Genomic DNA, 26,415 nt, shown 5'->3' on the forward strand with positions numbered 1-26,415 from the left:
ACAGAAAAATGTTTAAAAAAAACATCAAGATGTTTTCTGGATTGTTTATGTCTTTCTTAAATGCACCCATGCACATGCACATGAGCACACACACACACACACACACACACACACACAAACACACAGAGTTATCTTCCTGCCCCATCTCTCTTTGACTTTTTTTCTTGAACGAATAAGTTGCTCCACATACCTCTAAATATTGTATGGGTCTAGATAAAAGATAAGGAATCAGTAAAGCAATTTAATGGGAAATACTTTTCTCCCTCTTCAATTGTAGAGGACACCTCAATACTCCGTAGTGTTTGCCAGCTGTAATTTAGCCTTTTCTGCCCCCTGGTGGCATTTTTGTGCTATTGCAGTTTTAAAATAATAAGTTTAGAGTATTTCTTTGATAAATTGCCTTTATGGGCAAACAGATAGATAGATAGATAGATAGATAGATAGATAGATAGATAGATAGATAGATAGATAGATAGATAGATAGACAGACAGATAGATAGATCATATATACTAATAATCAGTTGAAAAATATTTAAACAAAAATATTCCTCCCTTAATTTATTAGAAATGATCAGAGTTCTAATTTCTGTCATTCTTGCCCTGATTTCTTTGCATTTTTCATTTTGCTTCTTTTTTTGCTATTTTTTGTCAATAATTTTGTAAGAAAAACATGTCGTGATATGCCTTTTGACTATCTTTAAAGGAGAAAGGAAAAAAGAAAAACAGGATTTTTTTTCAAATTAAATATATTAATGACTAAAGTAGCCGGAATATTATTATAATGGGTTCCATGTACGTGTAGTAATAGAAGACAAAATTTCAAGGAAGAACAAATATCACTTTCCAGATCAAATATATTTATTAACAGGAGACATGTGAAGTTCTTTCTCATATGGAATGTTTATTAAATAGACAACCTATTAAAGTAATATCAAGGAAAAAAAACTGGGCTGTTTGTAAACATTGATCATCACATTGACAAAGTAGATAAAATTATCCTAGAAAACCAAAATGATTAACAAAAAAGTCTGAGGTAACGTAGTTACCAAAACCATTGAAGGTTAGAATTATTAGTTAGTGAGCTAGATTATACAGTAATGAATTCTGATGAACATGGCTCTTGTCAACAGTGAAGTGAGTGATTTAGACCAGTTCCAATTGTTTTGTGATGAAGAAAGCCATCTGCACCCAGAGAGAGGACAGTAGGAAACTGAATGTGGACTACAACATAGTATTTTCAATCTTTTCCTTGTTGTTTGCTTGCATTTTATTTTCTTTCTCATTTTTTTCTCTTTTTGATCTGATTTTTCTTATGCAGAATAATATTTGTGGAAATATCTATGGAAGAATTGCATATGTTTAACATATATTGGATCACTTGCCAACTGGGGGAGGGAGGAGAAGAGAAGAAAAAAATTAGAACACAGGGTTTTTTTGTAGGGGTGAATGTCAAAAATTGTTCAAGTATATAATTTGAAAATAAAAAATTATATATATTTTTTAAATTATTAGTAAACTAAGACAGCTTTTACATCTATAAAACTGCTGCAGAGCTCTCTCTGACCCACACTCAGAAATTTCTAGTGACCTAGTTGCAGGAAAAAAACTTAAACATAGAGTCAATAATTGTTTTTAAAAGAAATGCAGACAGCTAATGGCTTTCCTAGGGTGTTATACACACTGCAGTCGCCTTCATTTAACTTTTTTAAAGATATCTTTTATTTGCAATACAATATACTTACACCCTCAAAATAAATGATGTTTTAGATGCCATTGTAATCATTGAAATAAAGAGTATATTTATTATAGCAGCACCTGTCCTATATAATGCACACACTATTTCTGAGTTTCAGAAAATCTGTTTAGAAATCCATTCACTGCTGTCCCTTATACCTACTAATTTGGGCTGTGCTAATTCTAAGAGGAAAAGGAGTTAAAATAAGCATCCAGGCTTTATTTTGAAATTAGCATTTTTCTTCCTTTTTGCACCAAGATCCAAACTATTTTTATGGCTAGTTGCAAAATACTTGCTTCCCTTTTTTTCTCCTTCAAAAGCCTACAATAAAATAACCAATGTCAGTAAGTATCTGGCTGTATCTTTTCTAAAAAGATAAGCTTTACCCAACCAAATAAGGAAACTGAGCCCCAAAGATATTAAATGACTTTATAGATCTTTCAGGGTTAGTAATTAACCAGGCTAGGACTTGAAACTAATTCTCTGATCCATCATAATTTCTGCCTTAGTTCAATACACTGTCTAGTCATTTTTTAATTATGTCCAACTCTTCATGACCCCTTTTATGGTTTTCTTGGCAAAGGAATTAGAATGGTTTGTCATTTCTTTCTCCAGTTCATTATACAGATGAAGAAACTGAGGCAAAGAGGGTGAAATTACTTTCGCAGGGTCCTGACAGTGAACTTCTGAGGTCAGATTTCTCAAAATTGTAATTTTTTATCATAGGTTAGATGATGCTTTTTGAAATTGTTCAATTGGTTAAGAATCGTTTTAAGTGCCTACTATGTGCAGACAAGGTACAAAGGATACAAAGATAATAATGTAACTATCCCTACCTTCAAGGAAACATGCTACTAGAAGGAAACAAAATGGATACAAATTTAAAAATACACATATACATGAAATATAAAATAATAACAAAATAATTCCAAGAGAGAGATCATGGAAAATTCTGCATTGGAGGTGCCTTCTGAATGGTGCTTTGAAGACAACAAGGGACTTTACAAGGTATCTCAAGGAAGAAGTGTACTTCATATATAGGGTTAAGCATAGGCCAGAAGATTTGATCTTTGCCAAGGGAATATCCAGCAAGCTTCTTTGATTGTAGCAGAAAGTGTTTGAAGGGGATTCATATGAAATGAGACTAGAAAGGTACTTGGGATCCAGATGGTGAAGGGCTTCAAATAATTTCACTAGACTGTGAGCTTGTTAGAGAGAAGGGCCTATTTTCTGCTTCTCTTTGTATCCCTAGAATTCAGTGCTAGGCACTTAATAAATGTTTTTCAACTAATTAACCAAAATGAAGATTGTATATTTTATCCTAGAAGAAATAGGGAGGGAAGGCAACTGACACTAGGGAGAAGAGGTTAAATCAGAAGACCTTAGAAGCAATAATCCCCTGAGAGCATATCACCATGGAAATATAATCAGTTCCCACATGAAAAATTCAGTAAAACAAATTGGATTTTTTTGAGTTTCAAATGCTAAATTACTATGGATATCATCCAAGTTATTTCATACAAGAAGCCTTATATCATGAAAAACCATCTCTCTCTCAAATAACCAATTGTTTTTAATCACATTAAAAGAATACACCAGGTTTTTTGTATCATAATGAGAACCAATGAGAAAATTGTGGGAGAAATTTCCTTAAGATGCTGTGGAAAGTTCTGAAGAATTTTCTAGATTATAATGTTGACAGACCAAAGGCTGCATGATTTGTCAATAATTGTCTATCCTCTTATCTTGAAGTACCCTACTTCAAGGGTTTGCTCCTCAAGGGAGTTGATATTGTACCTGTGATTTCACTGCTTCAAAGAATTGTTATGTGCTACCAAAATAAGATGGCACCTTCTGTAAAACTTGTATCAGAGAATTGCTTAAAATAATAAAAGATTAAGTGATTTGTCAAACACCACAAAGTCAACATGGATCAGAGATTTGATCCCATACTTTCTGACTTTATGGCTGGATATCCATTCACTGTGGCACCCTGCCTCTCAATCCTCAAAACCTAATTTTAAATGTAGTATTTGAGCCTAATTTTACCCAGCATGCCTGTACATATTTAAAGTTATTATTATGATCCACTTGTAACTTCTTTATAACACTTAGCTAATAGAAAGTACAAGAAGAAGGCAGATATAACATGAAGCCACAGTAAATAGGGATCAAAAAAATAATTCTTTAATTTCATTCCTATCTTACAACTAATAAGAATAGGAAAAAAGACAGAGAAGACATGGAGCTATTGGGTGAAAAGATATCTTCCCAAAAAAGTATAATTCTTATCTCTAATTTGAAAAAACCTCAATACATGACTAAGAATTCTATTTTTTCTCTATAAAAGGTAATTTATGTTTCTAGCAAGTTGATTTGGGTTAAGTATTCTTCATTTAAGGCCCTAGGGATCCTACATGATCCATGGATCAAGTCTTAAATAAAAATAACCTTTAACTTCTTCTAGGAGTTTTTGAAGGAATTTTAGATTAGACTAATAACATAAGATTAAGAATCTGAAGGACAGCAGGAAAAATGGAATATATAATACTGCTAGACTTAGCACAAAATTTTAGGATCACAGAATATGAGGAACAAACTATGAGGAGCTAAATTTATATAAGCAGTTTTGCCAAGGACAGAAAAAGATCATCATTAAAAATCAGGCAGTCATGGAGGCAATATCTATAAATTTTGAAAGCTGTCAAATACATACATATTAGTAGTTAAAAGTCTGTATTCCAAGATATCTCTTCATTTGAAATTGAAGGAAATTGTATTTTTCATCCTAAAAATATTTTTTTACTGGAGAAAATTACAAATGACATCTTCAGTAAATAGTTAATTTGGTGAGCAAAAGCATCATGGCATAGCTAAAAGAGATAGCCCTATCTACTAGCCTTCCCCTGAGCAGGTCCCTTCCTATCTTATCAGTCACTGGATCAATCAATCAGGATACATTTATGGAATGCCTACTATGTGTCAGGCAGTGTGCTATGCACTGTCTTAGCCAGATCTCAGCTTAACTTTTGTCATTACCCAAAATCATCATAGAGCTTAAATTGAGCATGGAATACTTTTAATCCAATCCTTTATTTTATAGACAGCAAAACTAAGGTTCAAAAAATGACATACAAAAAGGTAAATTCCCACAACTAGCAGAAAAATAAAATCTGAACCCAAGACCTCTGGCTCCAAATCCAGTATTCTTTTCATCAAATTATGGTGTTTCCTAAGGAAATCCAAAGCTCAGTAGAAATTATACTGCGTACTCCACATCTCCAACTATTAATTTGTTACCAGATGAGATATGTAAAATGGATATCACATTCTGATCCTTTTTCAATATTCTTCACCCATTCCCACAGATGTTCTAAAGATGTCCTAAAACACAGTATCATTGCCTGATAGCCAACCACCTCAGGCATGGATATTACCTTTTTGTTAAAAATTTCCATTTGAATTTCATAATCTACTCAATTTAGAAAAGGGAATTATGGAAATTTTCATAGGATCTACACTGTAACTTTCAGCACAAAAAATACAGAATATCAATTACAGTTTTTTTTAAATCATCTAGATAAAGTAATAATTGAAGAATTACTACTGTCCTTTCCACTTTTGCCCTATTTCCAACTAAAGATATCTCTAAAGTTTAAAGGAATATTTTGAATGGTTGGAATAAAAATGTTGATATTCATAACTGAATTTTTATGGTCATTAAAGTCAGAAATGGTCTATGATGAAGCCAAGAGCTAGTAATAGAACAACAGAAACCTGACATGATATAGAAAGCTTAAGTCACTCTCTGGCCTTGAATGAGTTACTAAATGAAGACACTAGATTGGATCAGGAATTCTTAAACTCTTTCCACTCATGACCCCTTTTCACCTGAGAAAATTTTATATAACTCTGAGTATTTAGGTAGATAAAATAAGCATACAAGTCAACCTTTATTGATAATAAATCACAAAGAAATTTATTTGGAAACAATTCTTTGGCATACATAAAATTTTACCATTTACTAAGTACAAAAACAAATGTGCAGAATTAAATCATGGTAGAATATTTGCTATCTTTTACTGTTGCCAAATTTCTTGCAACCCCCACATTCAGTTACATGACCCCATATAGGATCACAACCTACAGTTTAAGAAGCTTTGGATTATATAGTTTTTAAAGGCTTTCATAGCTCTAATTCTATAGAATAAAATGGGGGGAGGCACAAAGAAAATATCTAAGATGAGAAGGTTCCTTTTAATTAAAAAATTCTATGCATATGGAATATTGGGCAAATAGCCAAAATAAAATTTTACATTACAATGCTTTTGATATTTCAAAGACAAGTTTGTATTAGATTTTAAAAATTATATACTTTTTTGTCTTTCTTAGGTATGGTGATATGGTACCAAAGACCATTGCTGGAAAGATTTTTGGTTCCATCTGCTCCTTGAGTGGTGTCTTAGTCATTGCTCTGCCTGTTCCTGTGATTGTCTCCAACTTCAGTCGAATCTACCACCAAAATCAACGAGCTGATAAACGGAGAGCACAAAAGGTATATAAATATAAGTTTCATTAATATATAATTATGTCATACAATGTTCATCTAAAGGAACTACAGTAGTTTAACCTGGAAAAACTACTAACCTGGAAAAGACAAATAGGGAAGGGACAATCACAATCCCAAAATATTTGAAGGTCTGTCATATGAAAAATAGAATTAATACATCAATAAATAAGCATTTATTATGCAAGTATTATACATCCAAGCACTCTGGTAGGCAACAGGCATGGAAAGATTTAAAAAGGAACACTTCCTTCAAATAACTTGCAGTCCATCAGAGACAACATGAATAATTATGTGCAGAATATAAGATAAACTATAAGACATTCTGTTTGACTCAAGAGAGAAGAACTAGAATTAATAGGTAGAAGTTACAAGGAAGCAAAATACAACAAAGTGTAAAGAAAAACTTCCTAAAAGTTATAAATCATTTAAAAAATGGAACATATTGCTTGCTGTGTGAAGTAATGAATTTTCACAATTGGAGATATTCAAAGAATATCCAGATGACTACGTAAGGACATAGTAAAAATGATTCATGATCAGACAGTCAGTTAGTTTAGATGAATTGAAAGTTCATTTCTTACTCCAAAATTCTATTATCATTGTCTCCAGCTTTGTGCTAAGGTCTTAAACACACTTTAAACAGTGATTTAATTTTCTAAGTATGATGTGTAGTGATTTCAAAAACAGTTCTTGATCACATTTCATCAAAATGAAAAGGCTAGACATAACAGGTCAGTGTTTAGCTTTGTACCCTCAATCTCCTTTTATTTATCAGGGCCTAACTTGTCTATTAAATGCAGATGCTTCTTAGCTCCAATCAACAATGGATAATTCCTGTTTGCTTTATAGCATTATTACTTGAGACAACCCATTTTCCCCTCCTTGAGCAATGTTAATAGCCTACAGGAAAGTATGGAAAGATGCCCAATCATTGTGCCATGACTAATGCAGAGAGGAGGAAGGCTATGGAACTAAAAGAACCATATTTTGTATAAAGATAACAATCCTTATATATTGTTTGCAAATTGCACAAGGCAATAACTGAAAAGCTAAATCTACTTATGGCACAAGAATAAGATGATACACAATATAATTCTCTCATGTCCTTAAATCAACAGGCTACTATCTGGAAATCCAGCATTGCTAAAATAGTCTGTTATTTAGCAGCAACTGCTAAAATAGTTAGAATGAAAGATCAGCTTAAAAAAACATCTATGCCAGTCTTCTTGAACGTCAGAAAGTCTAGAAACAGAAATGTTATCATTACCCTAAAGATATTGATCCAACATCAATTTATAACATTTTTCCTATTTTATGGTTTATTAATTAAATATGCTTTCTCTCCTGCATGGAATAAGTGTGTAAGACCTATATTTCCCTTCCCCTCATCCTGCCCTGGTATGCCTAAGAAACCCTAGCTTCATTTATGGGAATCAATAGAGACAAACTTATACAGAACCTTTTATCAAACAGAACAGAACACAAAAGGCAATAAATATATCTCAGTGGGGAAAAACATTAATATGTTTGTAATGCTTCTTTTTAATGATTAAAGGGGAAATAATTTTTCCAGGGCTCCCAGTTGTTATATGAACAGGACTGCTAAGTCCATTTAACATTTCATAATAAGGTAACCATCTTCTTATAATGAATCATAGAGAATAAACAAATTGTATCAGATTCTTCATAAAGAAATGCATATATATGTATATACATATATATATCAATTTACATATAAAAACAAAGCCATATCTGCCATTTTGGCAAATAGTAAATTTTACAAAAGATCACCAATTTAAATAGCACAATGTGTGTTATAGTAGAAAGAATACTGATTTTTGAGTCAGAAGAACTGGGCTCAAATCTCATCTCTGATGCTTACTATCCAAGTAACTTTGCCAACAACTCTCTGGGTCTTTGTTTCTTCAGCTGTAAAATTAGGAGCTAGGATTAGATTACCTCTAAGGTCCCTTCCAGTTCTAATCTTTGCTTCTGTGATCCTGTCAGCCAATCTATACCCTCAAATGAGTTTTTGTTTTAAAAAAGATAATCAATGGAAGAAAGACAAGACCAACCCTGGGACACAAGCCTTTAAATAGAAAAAATACAGACACCCTGGGACATTGTTCCATATGAGCAAATGCCCTAGATCATCATGAAAACACTGCTAGGGAGGCCATCCCCCAGGGTTTGGGGTAAGAATGAGGATCATGTTTTGTCTAGGAAAAGAAGTGTACCATCTGGTAACTTCATATTATAAAAGAATTTTTATTCAAATTATTCTTATTAACTTAATGATATACTCAGTTATCTACTTTTCTAAGTTAATTATCTACTTGTTGAAGGAGATACTATCAATACCTTTTAAATTTTAGTGCTCTAAGGCAAATGCCAATTGTTTTGTCCTTATATCTCTATAGAAAAATTGGTTGTTGTTTTCCAGTCATAGTAGCCATCTTGGAAAACTATCTGCTTATTACAGTAATATTTCCATTACTCAAAACATTTTGTGGTCAGCCAAAATATATTCAAAGCCAAGTCTGGTGAATGAAATGAGGGTGATTAATGTAAGTAATATCATTTAGGGTCAAAAAACAGATGTAACTACAAAATAAGAAAACAGATTTTCTTGCATGATTCAACAGACTTTGAAGATGATACCAAAAATGAGTTCCAAAGCCATTTTGATCATTGATGGTTTTCTAAAGAGGCTTCTTTAATTAATAGAATGTCTTTATCTATAAAATAGGTATTACTATTATTAATACTAAGATACATAAGCTTTATTCAATTTGGCCAAATAATCTTCTTCTCATTTCATGAATACTGTTTCTTTTCAACAAATGAGGATGAGGAAAGGGGTAACTGAACAGTGAATTTTCCTTCACGCTGATGATGAATCATTTTATACAATCCGCAGTTCTTGATAAATACTCAAGACTAAGCAAATAAAAAGGTTTTCCGTGTGTTAGAGCAAAGTTGCCATAGTACAACTAAGCTGAATATATATAATGTGCTCTTTGCTTAAAGATGCATAAAACCTATAAAAATTATAGTTGGACTTAGCTCCTAGCTATCCATTTTTCTTGGTATTAGAAATTTCTCCTTAAATATAAATAAGAGCTGCCTAGTTGAATACTGTAAGGAAAGAAAATAGTAAGAAGCTGAATGTTTGTCAACTGAGACTATTCCTAAAACAATCTCCACTCCTCTAAACTCTATTATCTGTAACAAATGGAAATCAATACAGAAAAGCAAGAAACACTAGATCCTTTGTTGTTAAATATGCAAGACTATTTTAAATGTCCTTTTCATTAAATAAGTTGAGTATACAAAAATAAATAAAACAAGCAAATTCCCTAGAAGATAATTACATCAAAAAATATCTGCTCCTTATACCTAAAAAAGAAGACTGATAAATTTAAAATATCTATCAGGTTCTGTGTTTTAGTACAACAGCCTCTTAATATAATGATTTTTGCATACCTAGACTGCTGGAAAAATCTTGTTAGGGAAAGGAAAATAATAATTTAATGTAGTATGACTAGTAAATACTCATGACCAAAAATCTGAATATTATAGTTGGAGAGAAGAGCAGGAGAGAGAATAGGATGTTATCAAGGGACTTAGTTGATTTCTTTTCAGGAAAAATCTTTAAGTCTAAATATGCATTATTTTAGGCTTTGTCTTCATTATGCCTTCATACCAAAGGTGCTAGTGGTACTCCCTAATATCCCATAAACCCTTTTTAAGACTGCTAATCCATTTTTCGTTTCCACTATCACCAAACTCTCATGTGTGGGTCTAAAACTCTGTAGCACATGCTACAACCACACCTCACTAAAACAATCTCAGTCAATGGACTAAACAAAGTTGAAGGTAACTGACAGGCCTCAAGTTTATTGAGTTGGGGGATGTCTACCCCAAGGATATGAGGAATTCTCCCCAGCATAATGGGCAGATGCCAATGTTTTGTACTAATATCCATGAAGACCCATGGAGCAATTAGAGCTTGGTAAGATGTTGAAGATGCCCAGGTTATACAGTTATACATCAGTCATCTTGACTTTTGTCCTCACACTGAATACTGATGACTCTAGAAGAGAGAGTGAGGCTGAGGGTTCTGCCCCACTTAAATCCAAATGAAATACAAGTCAAGACATCACTCATTATCCACTATTTAACCTGACATCATGATACCATTCATCATCTCAAAAAACAAAGAATGAACAACATTATTCCAAAACAACTCCTTAATGCAGGAAAACAGTCCAAACCAACAAACATTATTAAGTAAATCAATGTACCAGGCACTATGCTAAGTTCTCAACAACTGATTGATTCAGAAAAAAATCGAAGTAGTAATTTTAGGAGGTCTATTGAGAAAAAGAATTTATTTTGATAGTAGACTTAAGAATTCAATTAATTGAATTTGATAGTCATTTATTAAGAACTTAATTCTGTGTGGTAATATGTAATGATAGAAAGAAAGATAATAGAGATGTAAAGAAAAAGATGATAAAGAAAGCACACTCCAAATTCTCAAAGAATTTAAGATAAAATAGAAGGAGATAGTGTAAAAATATTTATCATAGAAGAAGAATGTGACAAGGGCAGAGAAGCAGTCAAGACAAAGTCCCACAAGAAATTTGAAAACCAGACATATCATTTTTCACATAGAGTGGTTGAGAAAAGTGGCTGAAGGAAAAAATCTTGGAAACTACCAACAACTGAGCAGCAAAAGATGAAAGAAGAATCAGAAAAGAAAGAAAGTGAAAGCACAGTCAGAGAAGTCAGAAAAAGAGTAGACTTCTGGAGGTAGAGTCAAGATGGTAGAGTAAAGAGAGGAAGCTGCTCAAGCTCTCTCAGTTTTCCTTAACAACCACATGAAACCAAGGCTCTGAACATAGTCTGATGGAATGAAACGACTATCCAGCTCAAGATAGGCTGGAAAAACTTCCAGAAAGGCCAGTCTCAATAAGATAAAAGGGTGTTCAGGCTAGCTCAGATAAATTCTGGGAAAGTCAATGAGAGAGTCTTTACCACAGTAAAGCAGCAACTGAGACCCTCAGTCTTAACTCAATAGAAGAGCAAATCACTGGGGCAGTTTCTAGTCCCAACTCTAGGAAACTAGGCTGTTTCATGAAAAGGGAAGGCAAAGCTACCTTCTACAAACAAAAGGGCCCCTATACTCATAGCCAAGGCTCAGAGCTGCATAGCAAGTTTAGGACATTGTCCCCTTTAGCCCAGAAGCAGAACTCAACCATAAAAATTAAAAAAAAAAAAAAGAGGAAATACCAAAAAAAAAAAAGAAAAGAAAATGATCAAAAACAAAAAAGAACCTTCATCATAGAAAGCTATTATGGTGACAAGGCAGATCAAAAAAAAAAAACAAACTCAGTTGAGGACAAAATATACACAGAAGAAATTTCAAAGAGTGATATGAATTGGTCTCAAATCCAAAGAGGCTTCTTGGAAGTACTCATAAAAGACATTAAAAGACAAATAAGAGAAGTATTACATGACAGAGTCAACAGTTTGGAAAAAGAAGGGAAAAATTGTCTGAAGAAAATAACTGCTTAAAAAGGAGAATTAATCAAATGGAAAAAGAGATACAAAAGCTAATGGAAGAAAGTCACACATTAAAAACTAGAACAGGGCAAATGGAAGCTAATGACTCTGTGAGACGGCAAGAATCAGTCAAACTAACTAAAAGGAAAGAAAAATGGAAGAAATTATGAAATATATCATTGGAAAAACAGCTGACCTAAAAATAGATTCAGAATACACAATTTAAAAATTATTGGCCTACATGAAGGCCATGCCCTCCCAAAAATAGCCTGGATAGCATTCTTCAAGAGACAATTAAGGAAAATTTCCCCAATATTCTAGAAGTGGGGGTGGGAAGGGAATACTCATTGAAAGAATTTATCAATCAGCTTCAAAAAGACATCCCACAAGGAAAAGCTGAAGGAATTCCAGAACTATAATCTCAAATTTAAAATATTGCAAGCTGCAAGACAAAAACAATTCAAATATCAAAGAGCCACAGTCAAGATTACCCAGAATCTGAAAGCTTCTTCAATAAAGAATCAGAGGTACAAAAGACCTATTCCAATAAAGGCCTGGAATATGATATTCTGGAAGGCAACGGATCTGGGGTTACAACCAAGAATTAACTACCCAGAGAGACTTAGCATCATCTTTTAGAGGAGATGATGGAGCTTTAATGAAATAAGAGACTTTCAATCATTTCTACTGAATAAAAAATAGAGCTAAACAGAAATTTTTAAACTATAAGCACAGGACTCAAGAGAAGCATAGAAAGGTAAACAACAGAAAAATATATATATATATATGGATGGGTAAATGATATCTGTAATTCTTGAGAACTGTATCTAAATAGCTACATGAATAAAATAGATAAAGAGAAGATCAATGAATTAGGCACACAACTAAAAGAGCTAGAATAAAGAACAAATTAATACCCCCCTAATTAAATACCAAATTAGAAATTGTGAAACTCAATGCAAAGTTAATAATAAAGTTGAAACTAAGAAAACAATTGAACTAATAAATAAAACTAAGAGTTGGTTTTTATGAAAAAACCAACAAAATAGATAAACTTTTGGTTAATTTATTAGAAAAAAGAAAGAAAAAATTGAATCACAACCATCAAAAATGAAAAGGGTGAATTTACCACCAATGAAAAGAAAATTAAAGCAATAATTAATAGATATTTTGCTTAATTGTATGGCAGCAAGTCTGACAATCTTACTGAAATGAATGAATATGTACAAAAATATAAATTGCCCAGATTAACAAAAGAGTAAATGGGCCGAAATAGACCCATTTTAGAAAAAGAAATTGAATAAGCCAATAATGAACTCCCCCCCAAAAAAATATCCAGGGCCAGATGTATTCACAAGTGAATTCTACCAAACATTTAAAGAACAATTAATTTCATTCTATATAAACTTTTTGGAAAAATAAGTAAAGAGGGAGTACTGCAAAATTTCTTCAATAACAAACATGGTACTGATCCCTAAACCAGGAAGAGCCAAAAAAAAAAAAAAATTACAGACCAATATCCCTAATGAATATTGATGCAAAGATTTTAAATAAAATATTAGCAAAGAGATTACAGCAACTTATCAACAGGATAATACACTATGACCAAGGAGAATTTATACCAAGAATGCAAGGCTGGTTCAGTATCAGGAAAACTATTATCATAATCAAGTACATCAATAAGAAAACCTACAGAAATGACATGATAATATCAATGGATGCAGAAAAAGCTTTTGACAAAATACAGCACCCATTCTTATTGAAAACACTAGAGAACATAAGAATAACAAGAACTTTCCTTAAAATAATAAGCACTATCTATCTAAAACCAACAGCAAGCATTATTTGTAATGGAGAGAAGCTGGATGAATTCCCAGTAAGATCATGGGTGAAACAAAGATGCCCATTATCAACACTATTATTCAGCACTGTACTAGAAGTATTGGCTTTAGCAATAAGAAAAGAAAAAGAAATTAAAGGAATTATAATAGGCAATGAGAAAATGAGATATTTTGCTGAAGATATGATGATATGCTTAGGGAATCTTAGAAAATCATCCAAAAACCTACTGGAAATAATTATCAGCTTTAATAAAGTTGCAGGAAATAAAATAAACCCCCCAAATCATCAGCATTTCTATATGTTACTGACAAAGCTCATTTATAAGAAATAGAAAGAGAAATTCTATTTAAAATTACTGTAGACAAAATAAAATACTTGGAGGCCTACCTGTCAAGACAAACCCAAGAGCTATATGAACATAGTTACAAAACACTTTTCACACAAATAGAGTGAAATCTAAACAACTGAAAAAATATTAATTGCTCATAGGTAGACCAAGATAATATAATAAAATTGACAATTCTGCCTAAATTGATCTACTTATTCAGTGCCATACCAAACTGTCAAAAAATTATTTTGTAAAACTGGAAAAAAATAATAATAACAGAATTCATCTTGAAGAACAAAAGACCAAGAATATCAAGTGAATTAATGAAAAAAAATTACAAAGGATGGTAGCTTAATAGTACCAAAACTAAAGCTATATTAAAAAGCATCAGTCATCAAAATCATTTGGTACTGGCTAAGCAATAGAGTGGTAGATCAGTGGACTAGATTAGAGATATCCAACACAATAATTAAGACCTGTAGTAATTTACTGTTTGATAAACCTGCAAACTACAGGCTCTGGAATAAGAACTCACTATTTGACGAAAATTGCTGGGAAAACTGGAAAATATATCAGAATCTCAGCATAGACCCACATCTCACATATCATACCAAAATAAGATCAAAATGGATATATGATTTAAGCATAAAGGATACCATAAACAAATTAGGAGAGCAAGGGATAATTTACCTAGCAGATCTTTGAAGAGAGGAATTTATAACCAAAGAAGATGTAGAGAACATTATGAAAACCAAAATGGACAACTTTGATTATATAAAATTAAAAAGGGGTTGCACAAACAAAACCACAGAAACAAGATTAAAAAGCTGGGGGGGGGGGTGGGGAATCTTCATAGCCAGTGTTTCTGTTAAAACACCTCCTTTCTGAAATATAAAAGAACTTTCAATTTTATAAGAATACAAGTCATTCCCCAATTGATAAATGGTCAAAGGATACGAACAGACAATTTTCAGATGATGAAATTAAAGCCATCTATAGCTACATGGAAAAATGCTGTAAATCACTATTGATTAGAGAAATACAAATGAAAACAACTCTGAGATGCAACTTCACATCTCTCAGATTGGCTAAGATGACAGGAAAAGAAAATGATAAATATTGTAGAGGATGTGGGAAAACTGGGACATTAATGCATTGTTGGTGCAGTTATGAAGTGATCCAACCATTCTGGAGAGCAATTTGGAACTATACACAAAGGGCTATAAAACTGTGCATACCTTTTGACTTAGCAGTGCCATTAGTGAGTCTGTAGCCCAAGAAATTCTTAAAGGAGGGAAAAGGATCCACATGTCCAAAAATGTTCATAGCAACTCTTTTTGTGGTAACATAGAATTGGAAAATGAGTAGATGCCCAACAATTGGGGAATGACTGAACAAATTGTGGTATGTAAAGATAATGGAATATTATTGTTCTATAAAAATGATGAATAAGCTGATTATAGAAAGCAAATCAGAAAGAACCAGGAATACATTTTACATAACAGCAAGAATGTGCTATGATCAACTATGATCAGTGTTAATGAAAGAGTTGGTTCTTCTCAGTGGTTCACTGTGATCCAAAGCAGTCCCTATAAACTTTGGACAGAAAATGTCATCTGCATCCAGAAAAAGAACTAAAGAGATGGAATTTAAATCAAATCCTGCTATATTCATCTCTTTTTTCTGTTTTTTTTTATCTTCCCCATGTTTTTTTCCACTTTTGCCCTGATTTTTCTCTCCCAACATGATTCACAAAGTAATGTGAAACAAAAAATAAATTTATTAGGATAAAAAAAGAAGCCAAAGAAAAATCACAGTAGTCTACCATCAAAGAAGTCCAAGAGGGAAAAAGGGAGCCTCAGTTTCAAATGATGCAGAGGTCAAGGAGGAAGAAAACTGAAGATTGTTGATTATTCTGTTAAGGAGAGCATTAATAACTGGGAATGGGGTGTAGTAGGAGGAAGAGTTTCAACAGAAGAATAGAAACAAAAATTAGATTGCAAAGAGTAGTGTAATGAGTAGAGAGTGAGGAAGCAAAAAACAAAATCAAAACAATAAAACTATCATTGTCTGATGATGGGAGGTGAGACTGATATTTTCAGGCAGGCAGTTTACTGAAATCATATGACATATAAAGCCACTTAGCCTCTCTGAAAATTAACAAAACCATCCTACAGAAACAGCCTAAGATTTAAAGTCTTCCGAGAAGCCAACCAATATAATGATTCTATTAATCTTGAATTTTTAAAGTAGAGGATCTTATCCTGAGATCTAAGAAATTGCCTTAAAATACTTTGGTAACTATATTTCATTATTGTTTCTTTTGTCATATTATGTATTGTTTACATTTTAAAATATACTTCTGAGAATTCACTGGACTACCAAAGAAGTCCAAAAATTAAAACAGGTGAAAAACCCTTCCCTACTCTAGAGATTTTCTAAGAAATTATTCTAAACATATCTAAATGTGTAGAGTCATTTCAAGTGCAAATCCAGAAGATAATAGCCAAATGTTATTTTTTCAATTCTTATTTCATAGTCTAAAGACTATGGGGTTTGCACAACTTCCTAACAAAGTCTTTGTGCTTAAAGCTTATGGCCTTGTTCTAAAGATTCGAGACTTATAATCTGCTGGTGTTCTATTTAATATTTTCATTCTACTAGTGGTGAGAGTCATCACTATGGAACAAATGATCTGTTCATTTTTCCATCTGTCTTTTGTCATCCTTTAGTGAATAAAACTTTACTCAAGGCAAAGTTCTCAGATTGCTGACATGGAAGGAAAAAAATCACAGATTTTTTGTTTGTGTGTGTGTGTGTGTGTGTGTGTGTGTATGTGTGTGTGTGTGTGTGTGTGTTCCATTAATGATTATTTGAACAGTGAAAATGAAAATGGCTAATCTTGTTTTAAATAATATTTTCTAAGTTTATTATTATAAACAAATATTATTAATATTAGTGGTCACTCATGACTTATTACTACTAGCTATTGCTGAAATTTTCCTCTCCCCACCCCTGATGACCCAGCTTCCTTAACCATCCATTCTCCTCAGTTAACTGGTCAAAACTGCAGCAGAGAGTAGAAAGAGGGTTAGATACTCTTTGCTAACTCTTGCCACTTTCAGGTACTCCTTCTCTCTCCTTTACTCAACAACATATCTTCTTTTGAGGTAGATTTTATTCATATTTACAACCTACTTAAAATCTTAGTAGTTATCTATAGATCTTTAGATCATTCTCCTGCCTTCCTTTATGAGTTTGGGACTTAATTTATAATTCTCTCCTCTCCAAGTCTTATCCTAAATACTACATATTGACTTTCCCTCAAACATACTAACCCCTCATTTTCCATGCATACTCACTTCCCATGAACTTCAATCACACACACAAATATGAACTTACACTCAATCTTACCATCATCCACAAATGCAGCATCTCTACATTCAAAAATTCTGAAATCCTCTGGGTTTTAACTTCTTCTTTTCTCTTTCTTAGCAAAACCCTGATTTTCATCCTCCACATGACCTCCTGTTCTTCAATCCTTCAGTTATCTCCCAGATCATCTCCCCTGAATCAACACTCTCTCTCTCTCTCTCTCTCTCTCTCTCTCTCTCTCTCTCTCTCCTCTTTTCTCCATCGTGACCCATTGGTGAACCAGTTTGACACTACAGTCCTCCTCTATTAAATTCCTAGTTCTCTTATCACATCACGAATTGTACCCAGAAGACCTCAACCTTGCATTCCCACAACTCACCACCTTTGTTTTTATACATGTGCTGCTGAATGAAGATAGAAAAAACTCATTTAACCATTCTAAATGGATCCACTACAAATTTATGTTATACAACCTCAACTGAACCCTCATTGCTGCTAGGCAATCTTACTATATATCTCCTTTATCAACTCACCATACTACTCTCTACAGGAACTCTTTCAACCCTTTCCCTCTCTCTTCAATCTTCCATAGCTCTACCTTCTCCCATTTTCTAAGCTAAGAACATTACCTTATATTTTACAAAAAATCTTGAAGCCATTCACCAGGAACTTCTTCTTTTTTTTTCTGATCTCTTATCATTGTTGTAAATGCCTGTCACAATCTCCTCCTTTACCCTGTCTCTCATGATGTAATGGGCTTACTCTTTATCAAAGATTAATTCCATTCTAACCCATCTTCTCCAATATAATGTCATGTCTGTCATTACCAATATTTCAGTTACTTTTAAAATTTTTTCCTATCTCCTGGATAATTTTTATTGGGTACAAACATGCCTATGTCTCCCATACCCTGAAAAAACTCTCATTTGATCATTCTTTCTGTGCTAACATCCTACATTTCTTCTTTCCTTTATAAAGGAAACTCCTCAAAAAGCCTATCTACAAGAGGTACCTGTATTTTCTTTTCTCTCTCCTTAATCCCTTACAATCAGTCTGGTTTCCAATCTTATCATTCTACTGAAACTTCCTTCATATTAGCATTCAAAGATACTAATGAATCTTAGTTGGCAAAATCAATGGCTTTTTCTTAATTCTCATTCCTCTTAATGTCTTTGTAGCATTTGACACTTGATCACTCTCTTCTCCTTACTACCTTTTTTCTAAGTTTTGGGGGCATCACTCAATCTTGGTTCTTCTTTTATGTATATATTTGACTTCTCTTTCTCTGTCTCCTATGCAAGATCTTCTGGAAAATCTTCACTCTCTCTAACTATAGGGTATCTCTCAAGATTCTATACAAGGCCCTTTTCTCTGCTCCTTCTATGTAACTTGGATTGCTATTCTCATCAACTCCCATGATTTAATTATTATCTATATGCTGATGATTTTCAAATCTACCTAACTTGCCAAACTCTGCTGGCCTCCAACCTCACAGCTACAACTGTCTTTCAAACATCTTGAATCAGATCTTGAATTGGATATGCAACAGTCTTGAACTCCCCAAGTCTAAAATAAAACTCATTTTCTTTCCTCTTAAACCCTTTACCATCCTTCAATCAGCTACTAAAATGATTTTCCTAAAGTGTAACTCTGATCCTACTTAATAAACTCTATTGGCTTTCTATTGCCTCTACCTAGGTTCCTCCTACCTTTGTAGTCTTCTTACACATTCCACCCCAAAATATACTCTTTAATTCAATAGCACTGTTCCCCCAGACAGTTCCACAAACAAAATACTCAAAATCTCTCACCCCTGAGAATTTTTTCTGAATATCTCCCATTTCTGTAACAGTGTCCCTTCTCTGCTCCACCTACCAATCTTTCTAATTTCTTTTAAGTCCCAACTAAAATTTTATCTTTTACTGGAAACCTTCCTAACTTTTATTAACTTTATTTTCTTCCCCCTAATAGTTCCTATTTATTCTGTACAATTTACTGTATATTTGTGTGTGTGTTTCACATTGTCTCTCCCATTAGACTATAAGTTCCTTGAAGAAAGAGGCTATTTTTTGCTTCTTTTTTATCCCCAGCTCTTAATCCCAGCCAGGAACATGGTACATACTTCATATATGTTTATTAACTAATTAAAGATTTTTCCTCTTTAGACTTACCAAGATATTTTGAAAACTTTCAAGAACAGCCTGCCATAAAACGGTTAGATGATAGATTGATTGATTGATAGATCAATAGATTGATGGGTGGATAAGGAGCTAGATAAATATGGATGGATGGATAGATAAATAGATCAATAGAGGGATGGATAAAGAGCTAGATAAATGAATGGATGGATAGATCAATAGATGCATAAATAGATCAATAGATGGATGGATAAAGAACTAGGTAAATAGAGGATGGGTGGATAGAGAGATGGATAGATAAATAGATAGATTTGTTATATTGCCTTTGGTACCTTTCCTTCTGTTTTATATTCTGATACTTTCTCATTTTCCCCAAAACCTAATGCACACTCATGCTACTCCTGATTATCAAGAGCCCTCTGCATTGTTTCCCCAACTTATCTTCCCAACCTTGGGCACAGCCATCTAAACCAAAACTTCCTAAACTGTGGGTTGCAACCCTATGTGGAGTCACATAACTGAATGTGAGGATCATGAAAACTTTGACAATAATAAAAGCAAATATTCCAAGATTTAATTCTTTATGAAAAATAAACAAGCACATCTATTTAATTAGTATGTGAATTTGATTTCATCTTTAATAAATAGTAAAAATGACATGTATACCAAAGAAAGGTTTTGAAATATATTTCTTTATGGTTTATTATCAGTAAATATTTTATTTGTATATCATTTTATATACCTGTTTACCCAGGATTGCATATTCTCAGACAAAAAAAGGAGTTAAAAGTAGAAAAAGTTAGCCTTTCTTTATGGTTAATTATCAGTAAATGTTTAACTTGTATATCTATTTTACATACATATATATGTATGTGTATGTGTATTCTATATTTATAAGTATTTTAAATACCTATATACCCAGAACCCACTTCTACATTTCTACAAGATTCATTCTTGATTCTTCTTTCTCCTTCAGTCCTTATATTCAACCAAATGTTGTCTTCTCTGTTCTAACTCCACTTTTCTGAATCTTCCTCTTCTTCACTTGCAGTAACATTACCCCTCTTCAGTGACCTCATGACTTCTCATTTATAACTTCAAAAACATCCTTTGTTCTCTAAGCTTTTTGGTCTTCCTCTTCTCCAATCAATGGTCCATATAGCTGCCAGAAAGCAAGGCAGGCAAAAAGAAGTTGAGAGTAGAAAAAAGTTTAAGAAGGCCTTCTCTCTGTTCTTTCTTTTATTCACTCTATGATTTACATAATATTCTATAGAGCGCTTAACAGGGTGGGGGAAAGGATGTGTTCAACTAATTAATGCACACTGAATAGTTAGTAGCTGGCATTGTTTAATGTGTTACTACAGTGGTATTTTTAAAAACATTCCTTAACCTAAAGGAATGGCTCTGTAATGGTTTGAATTTAAAGAGTTAGCAATGGTAGAATTTAGGTTAGAAATTCTTCCTGGCATTTCTCCAATCACACCAGAGTATTTTCCTAGTCTGCTTACTTATAAGCCTGTCCCTGGACACTTTTATTGTTCAATGGCAATGAAAGCATATTGGGACTTAGGCAATAAAATGGTCCAGTAATCTCCCACATTCCTCATTTAGTAGGGTGAAATACACTTGAGGGAATAACTCTTTTAGAAGTACTTGCCTTCTCAATAGCTCCTTGATTGAATTACCTTAGATAATTTCAACCCTCTCTCTCTTCAACTACAGCGTTAGAACATTCAGAACTAACACCTTCCCTCAATAACCCCCCCAAATTAAAATGAACTGCTCTAGTGTCACCACTCACTAAAGATAGCCTGAAATTCAAGAACAGAACCCTAATTATGACCTTTACCTACAATACTCATGTGCCCTTTTCTGTTTCCTCTTCCATTTGCATCTTCTAAATATAAATTCTTTAGAGCTAAGACAGTTTACCTGGTACAAACAGAGGTTTGTAGGCTGCCCAACTAGGAGGTTTCCTACATCTGAACTGTCTTTTCTTGTCCATGCCCCACACAGAAAACAAAAGATGATCATAGAGATGTCATATTGGTATCCATAATGTGGATGTATCACTTTTTAGCAAGATCCCATACATACTAATGGAAACAATTTATGAGGAGGTGAGATGCTAGTCATTGGTCTGTCAATCATCATTTATTAGGTATCTGTTATTTGCCAGGGAAAGTGCTAAGATGGCAAAGGAAAATTCATTTATTTTACTTCAATGAACATGTATTACTTGCCCCACTATATGAGAGGAATTGTACTAGGAACTAGAAATACATAGATATTAAAATACGTGCTACATTCAACTAAGGCAAATAGATTGATTTTCAACATCAGTTTTTCACAAAACACTTTTCCCACTTCTATCACCCATGTTTTTAATCTTGGATTCATTCTTGATTCTTCTTTCTTCCTCAGCTTTTATATTCAACTAGGCGTTGTCTTCTCCACTCTAGCTCCATTTTTCTGAATCTTCCTCCTTTTCAGTTGCAGGAAAATTACCCCTTTTAAATGGCTTCACTTATGCCACTTCAAAAACCTTTGTTGTTCTCTGAGATTTTCATCTTCCTCTTCTCCAATCGATGGTCCATACAGTTATCAGAAGGCAAGGCAATGGCTGTGCCAGACTTAAAACTGTATTATAAAGCAGCAGTCATCAAAAACTTTTTGTACTGGCTAGGAAATAAAGTAGTTAATCAATGATCACCTTTTCCACTGATCAACTACTTTATTTCTTATACCATATACCAAGATAAGGTCAAAATGGGTTCATGATTTAAACATAAAGAGTGATATTATAAGCAAATTAGAAGAACATAGAGTAGTTTACCTCTCAGATCTGTAGAGAAGGAAGAAATTTGTGACCAAAGAAGAACTGGAACTCATTATTGAACACAAAATAGATAATTTTGATTATATTAAGTTAAAAAATGTTTGTACAAACAAAACTGATACAGACAAGATTAGAAGGGAAGCAATAAATTGCAAAAAGATTTTTATATTTAAGGGTTCTGATAAAGGCCTCATTTCTAAAATATATAGAGAATTGACTCAAATTTACAAGAATTCAAGCTATACTCTAATTGATAAATGGTCAAAGGATATGAATAGATATGAATAGATATCAATTGTCAGATGAAGAAATTAAAACCATTTCTAGTCATATGAAAAGGTGTCTACATCACTATTGAACAGAGAAATACAAATTAAGAAAACTACATACCTCTCAGATTGGCTAAGACGACAGGAAAAAATAATGACGAATGTTGGAGGGACTGTGAGAAAACTGGGACACTGATACATTATTGGTGGAGCTATGAACAGATCCAACCATTCTGGAGAGCAATTTGGAACTATGCTCAAAAAGTTAACTGTCCATACTCTTTGATCCAGCAGTATTTCCACTGGGTTTATATCCCAAAGAGATCTTAGAGAAGGGAAAAGGACCAACATGTGCAAAAATGTTTATGGCAGACCTTTTTATAGTGGCAAGAAACTGGAAACTGAATGAATACCTATCAGTTGGAGAATGGCTGAATAAGCTATGGCATATGAATGTGATAGAATATTATTTTTCAATAAGAAACAATCAGCAGGATGATTTTAGAAAGACAAAACTGATAATAATTCAAACTGATGCCAGTGAAATGAGCAGAACCAGGAGAAACACAGCAACAAGAAGATTATATAATGATCAATTCTGATGGACATGACTTTTCCAACAATGAGATGATTGAGGCTATTTCCAATGATCTTGTGATGTAGACAGCCATCTACACTCAGAGAGAAGACTATGGGAACTGAGTGTGGATCACAACATAGCATTTTCACTCTTTTTGTTGTTGTTTGCTTGCATTTTCTTTTTTCTCATTTTTTTCCTTTTTTTCCTGACTTTTATTGTGCAGCAAGATTAATTATTGTATAAATACATATACATATATTGGAATTGATACATATTTTAACATGTTTAACATACATTGGATTACTTACCATCTAGGGGAGGTAGGGGAAGAGGGAAAAATTTGGAACACAAGGTCAATGTTGAAAAATTAGTCATGCATATGTTTTTAAAATAAAAAGCTTTAATAAAAAAAAAAAGAAGACAAGACAAGGCAAAAACTATATTTGAAACGCATGTTATTTGCTAGGTACTATCTTAAAGAAGATTAATCAATACCTTGGAGATAATCTCAAAGAAAGGCACTAACATTAAGGAAGAGTAGGAAAGGCTCCTTATAGAAAGTGGAATTTTATTCAAGCCTGAAGGAAGCCTGAGAAACCCAGAGACAAAGACTAGAGCATGTAAAGGACCTCAGATTGTGAGGGAATTCTGGGTGAGGTATAAGACCCTTCAGCCCAGAGGAAACCTGCTAACAATATCTGGTTTGGCTCCCCATTTTCCCTTTGGTGTTCTCATCTCCCTTTGGTATTCTCACCTTTCCTGAGAAGTCAAGGAGGGCTTGACCACCTTGTTATACTTGAAACAAGCATATTTACAAGGTGTTAACTCAGTGAAATTAATGATACAATGGTTATCTAGTTTACATATACTTAGTATTTAGTATGGTTATGTAATAGTTCTCTAGTTCACACATATTCAGGATGCTATAATGTAATTGTAATAGGGCATATAAGAACTGAGGACAAGCGTTAAAAGGACATGATTAGCTTTGTCCATAAATCCAAGGGAAGTGACAAAGTCAGACCTGGGCTTTTTAGCAAGATTACTTTAGCTGAGTGAAGCTGAATGAAGAATGCACTAGAATAAGGAGAGACCTGAGGCAGAAAGGACAACAAATAGGTTATTGTAACAGTGTAGATGAGAAGTAATAAGAGCCCACACCAGTGTCAGAGGAAAGTGTCTGATGAGAGAACAGGGAGTAGACAAGGGATTTTCTGAAGGCAACTAATTGGATAAGAAGGTGAGGGAGAGACTAGATAGCATTTAGGTTATGAGTCTGAGTGACTGGGAAGATGGTGATACCCTCAACAATAACAGGGAAGGCTTCTAAGGGCAAATACTTTATTTTGCCATTTTTAGGCTTCCACAATCTAATTTTGACCTATTTCAATACTCATACTCATATTAATAATGTTAGTAATTGAATATAGCTACCTGAAGATCTGAGTTCAAATCTGATCTCAAACGTTTATTAGCTATGTGCCCCTAAGGCTAGGCAAATCACAACTATATTTTCCTCTGTTCCCCCATCTATGAAGGAAGTGGCAAATCACTACAATGTCTTGGCCAAGAAAACCCCAAATGGGGTCACAAAGAATTGTACAAGACTGAAATAATACAAGAAAAATAGTATTTGATAGTAATAATTAATAAAGTACTTTAAAGTTTGCAGAATGCTTTTAACCTCAATATCTCATTTGAGCTTCTTGGCAATTGTCTATACTAAAATTAATATCCCCATTTTACAGATAGAAACAGATTCAGAGAGATTATACATCGCTCATGGTTTCTGCTACTAATAAGTATCTCAAGTAGGATTTCAACACAGGTCTTTCTGCCTCTAAGTCTATCCCTTAGCCTCTATGCCATGCTATCTCTCATTACCTTTCATGCATTCTGTTATCTGGCTTCTAAATGGACAATTCTCTAAACTCAAGATCCTCTTTCTGCTTTGATATCTTTGTATAGTCATTTGTATAGTCATTGTACACTTGGAGTGGATTCCTTTCTCTGTGTCTCAGAATACCTTTATCTCTTCACAACATTTAGTGTTTTCCCTCTTCTCTGATTACCTTGCACTTACTTCTCTATGTACATGATATATTTCTCCCAGTCAAATCTCACCTCCTGGAAGGCAGGAATTCTTTCATTTTGTACAAATCTGTGTCGTATCTTCAACACCTGGCACAAGGCACTTTACATTTGGCAAGAATTTATGAAGCATTTCTATCCTGCAGTTTCATCAGTGTGGTGATTCCTAGAGTAGAACTTATTTTCATTAATGCAAATCAGCAACTTAGAGTTTTAGAAACTGAAGAGTCTTAGACAGTTGCCTTCAGCAGTTAAAGGTGAAATTGCCCATGTTTACAGCTAGTAATAATTCTGCAATAGTCTTGAAACCTGTTCTCCCTGACTTCAAGGTAAGCACTTTCTCTTACCTGTATAACATTAGGGAAATGATCTAGTTTCTCTGGCCTCAGTTTCCTCATCTATAAAATTAAATGACCAGACTAAGTGATCTCTAATATATCTAATATCTTATATATATGAACCTATTATTCACTTTGCATGTTGCTTCTTGCCTTGCACATAGTAGACACAAGAATTAGTTGAGTTTAAACTTGAATCTGCAGCTGATTTTCTTTTAACCTTAGCAATCCATGCTGCCAAAACTATATGCCTGAGTGGGGCAAAGATTTAATGAATTTCTCTAGTGTTTTTATGGAATAATTTCCTTCAGTTACAAATTGGACCAAAAGGTATAACTCTTTGCATATAAAAGGTAGCTAGCCTTCATTAGCCATATGGTAAGGTGTTTTACAAAGCCTATTAAAAACCTATTACCAAATATAAAATACTATAATCATATTTGGAGGAGGAAAGGAGGACTTATAGGTTTAAATTAGTGTGGTTCATTTTTTAACAATATTGTTCATAGCTAGTTGAAATGGCTGTTCTCTTATAAAAGAATTGGTATTTTTCCATCTGTGTCTCTAACTAGTCCTATGGTAGTTATTACTTTCAAATACATGGACTTATCTTTGTGATTAATATATTTAATTTTCCTGTATTGAGCATTACTTGGATTAAGGTATTTGTCTCATAAATAAAGGAAAGCAATGTTTCCCAGTGCTGCTACTAAGTGCTAAGAAAGTAAAAGACATACAG

General features: G+C 33.3%; 1 protein-coding gene across 2 annotated transcripts in view; it reads left to right on the top strand.

Annotated features, from left to right (window-relative positions):
• Nucleotides 1-26,415, top strand: part of KCND2 (potassium voltage-gated channel subfamily D member 2) — a 588,817-nt gene that overhangs the window by 549,572 nt on the left and 12,830 nt on the right. For both annotated transcript variants that reach the window (XM_003771553.2, XM_031938890.1), the window contains exon 3: nt 6,128-6,290. In XM_003771553.2, the coding sequence (XP_003771601.1) occupies nt 6,128-6,290 (163 nt within the window). The remainder of the gene's footprint in view (nt 1-6,127; nt 6,291-26,415) is intronic.

The sequence above is a fragment of the Sarcophilus harrisii genome, chromosome 5 (genome assembly GCF_902635505.1).
Source record: "Sarcophilus harrisii chromosome 5, mSarHar1.11, whole genome shotgun sequence".
NCBI lineage: Eukaryota > Metazoa > Chordata > Mammalia > Dasyuromorphia > Dasyuridae > Sarcophilus > Sarcophilus harrisii.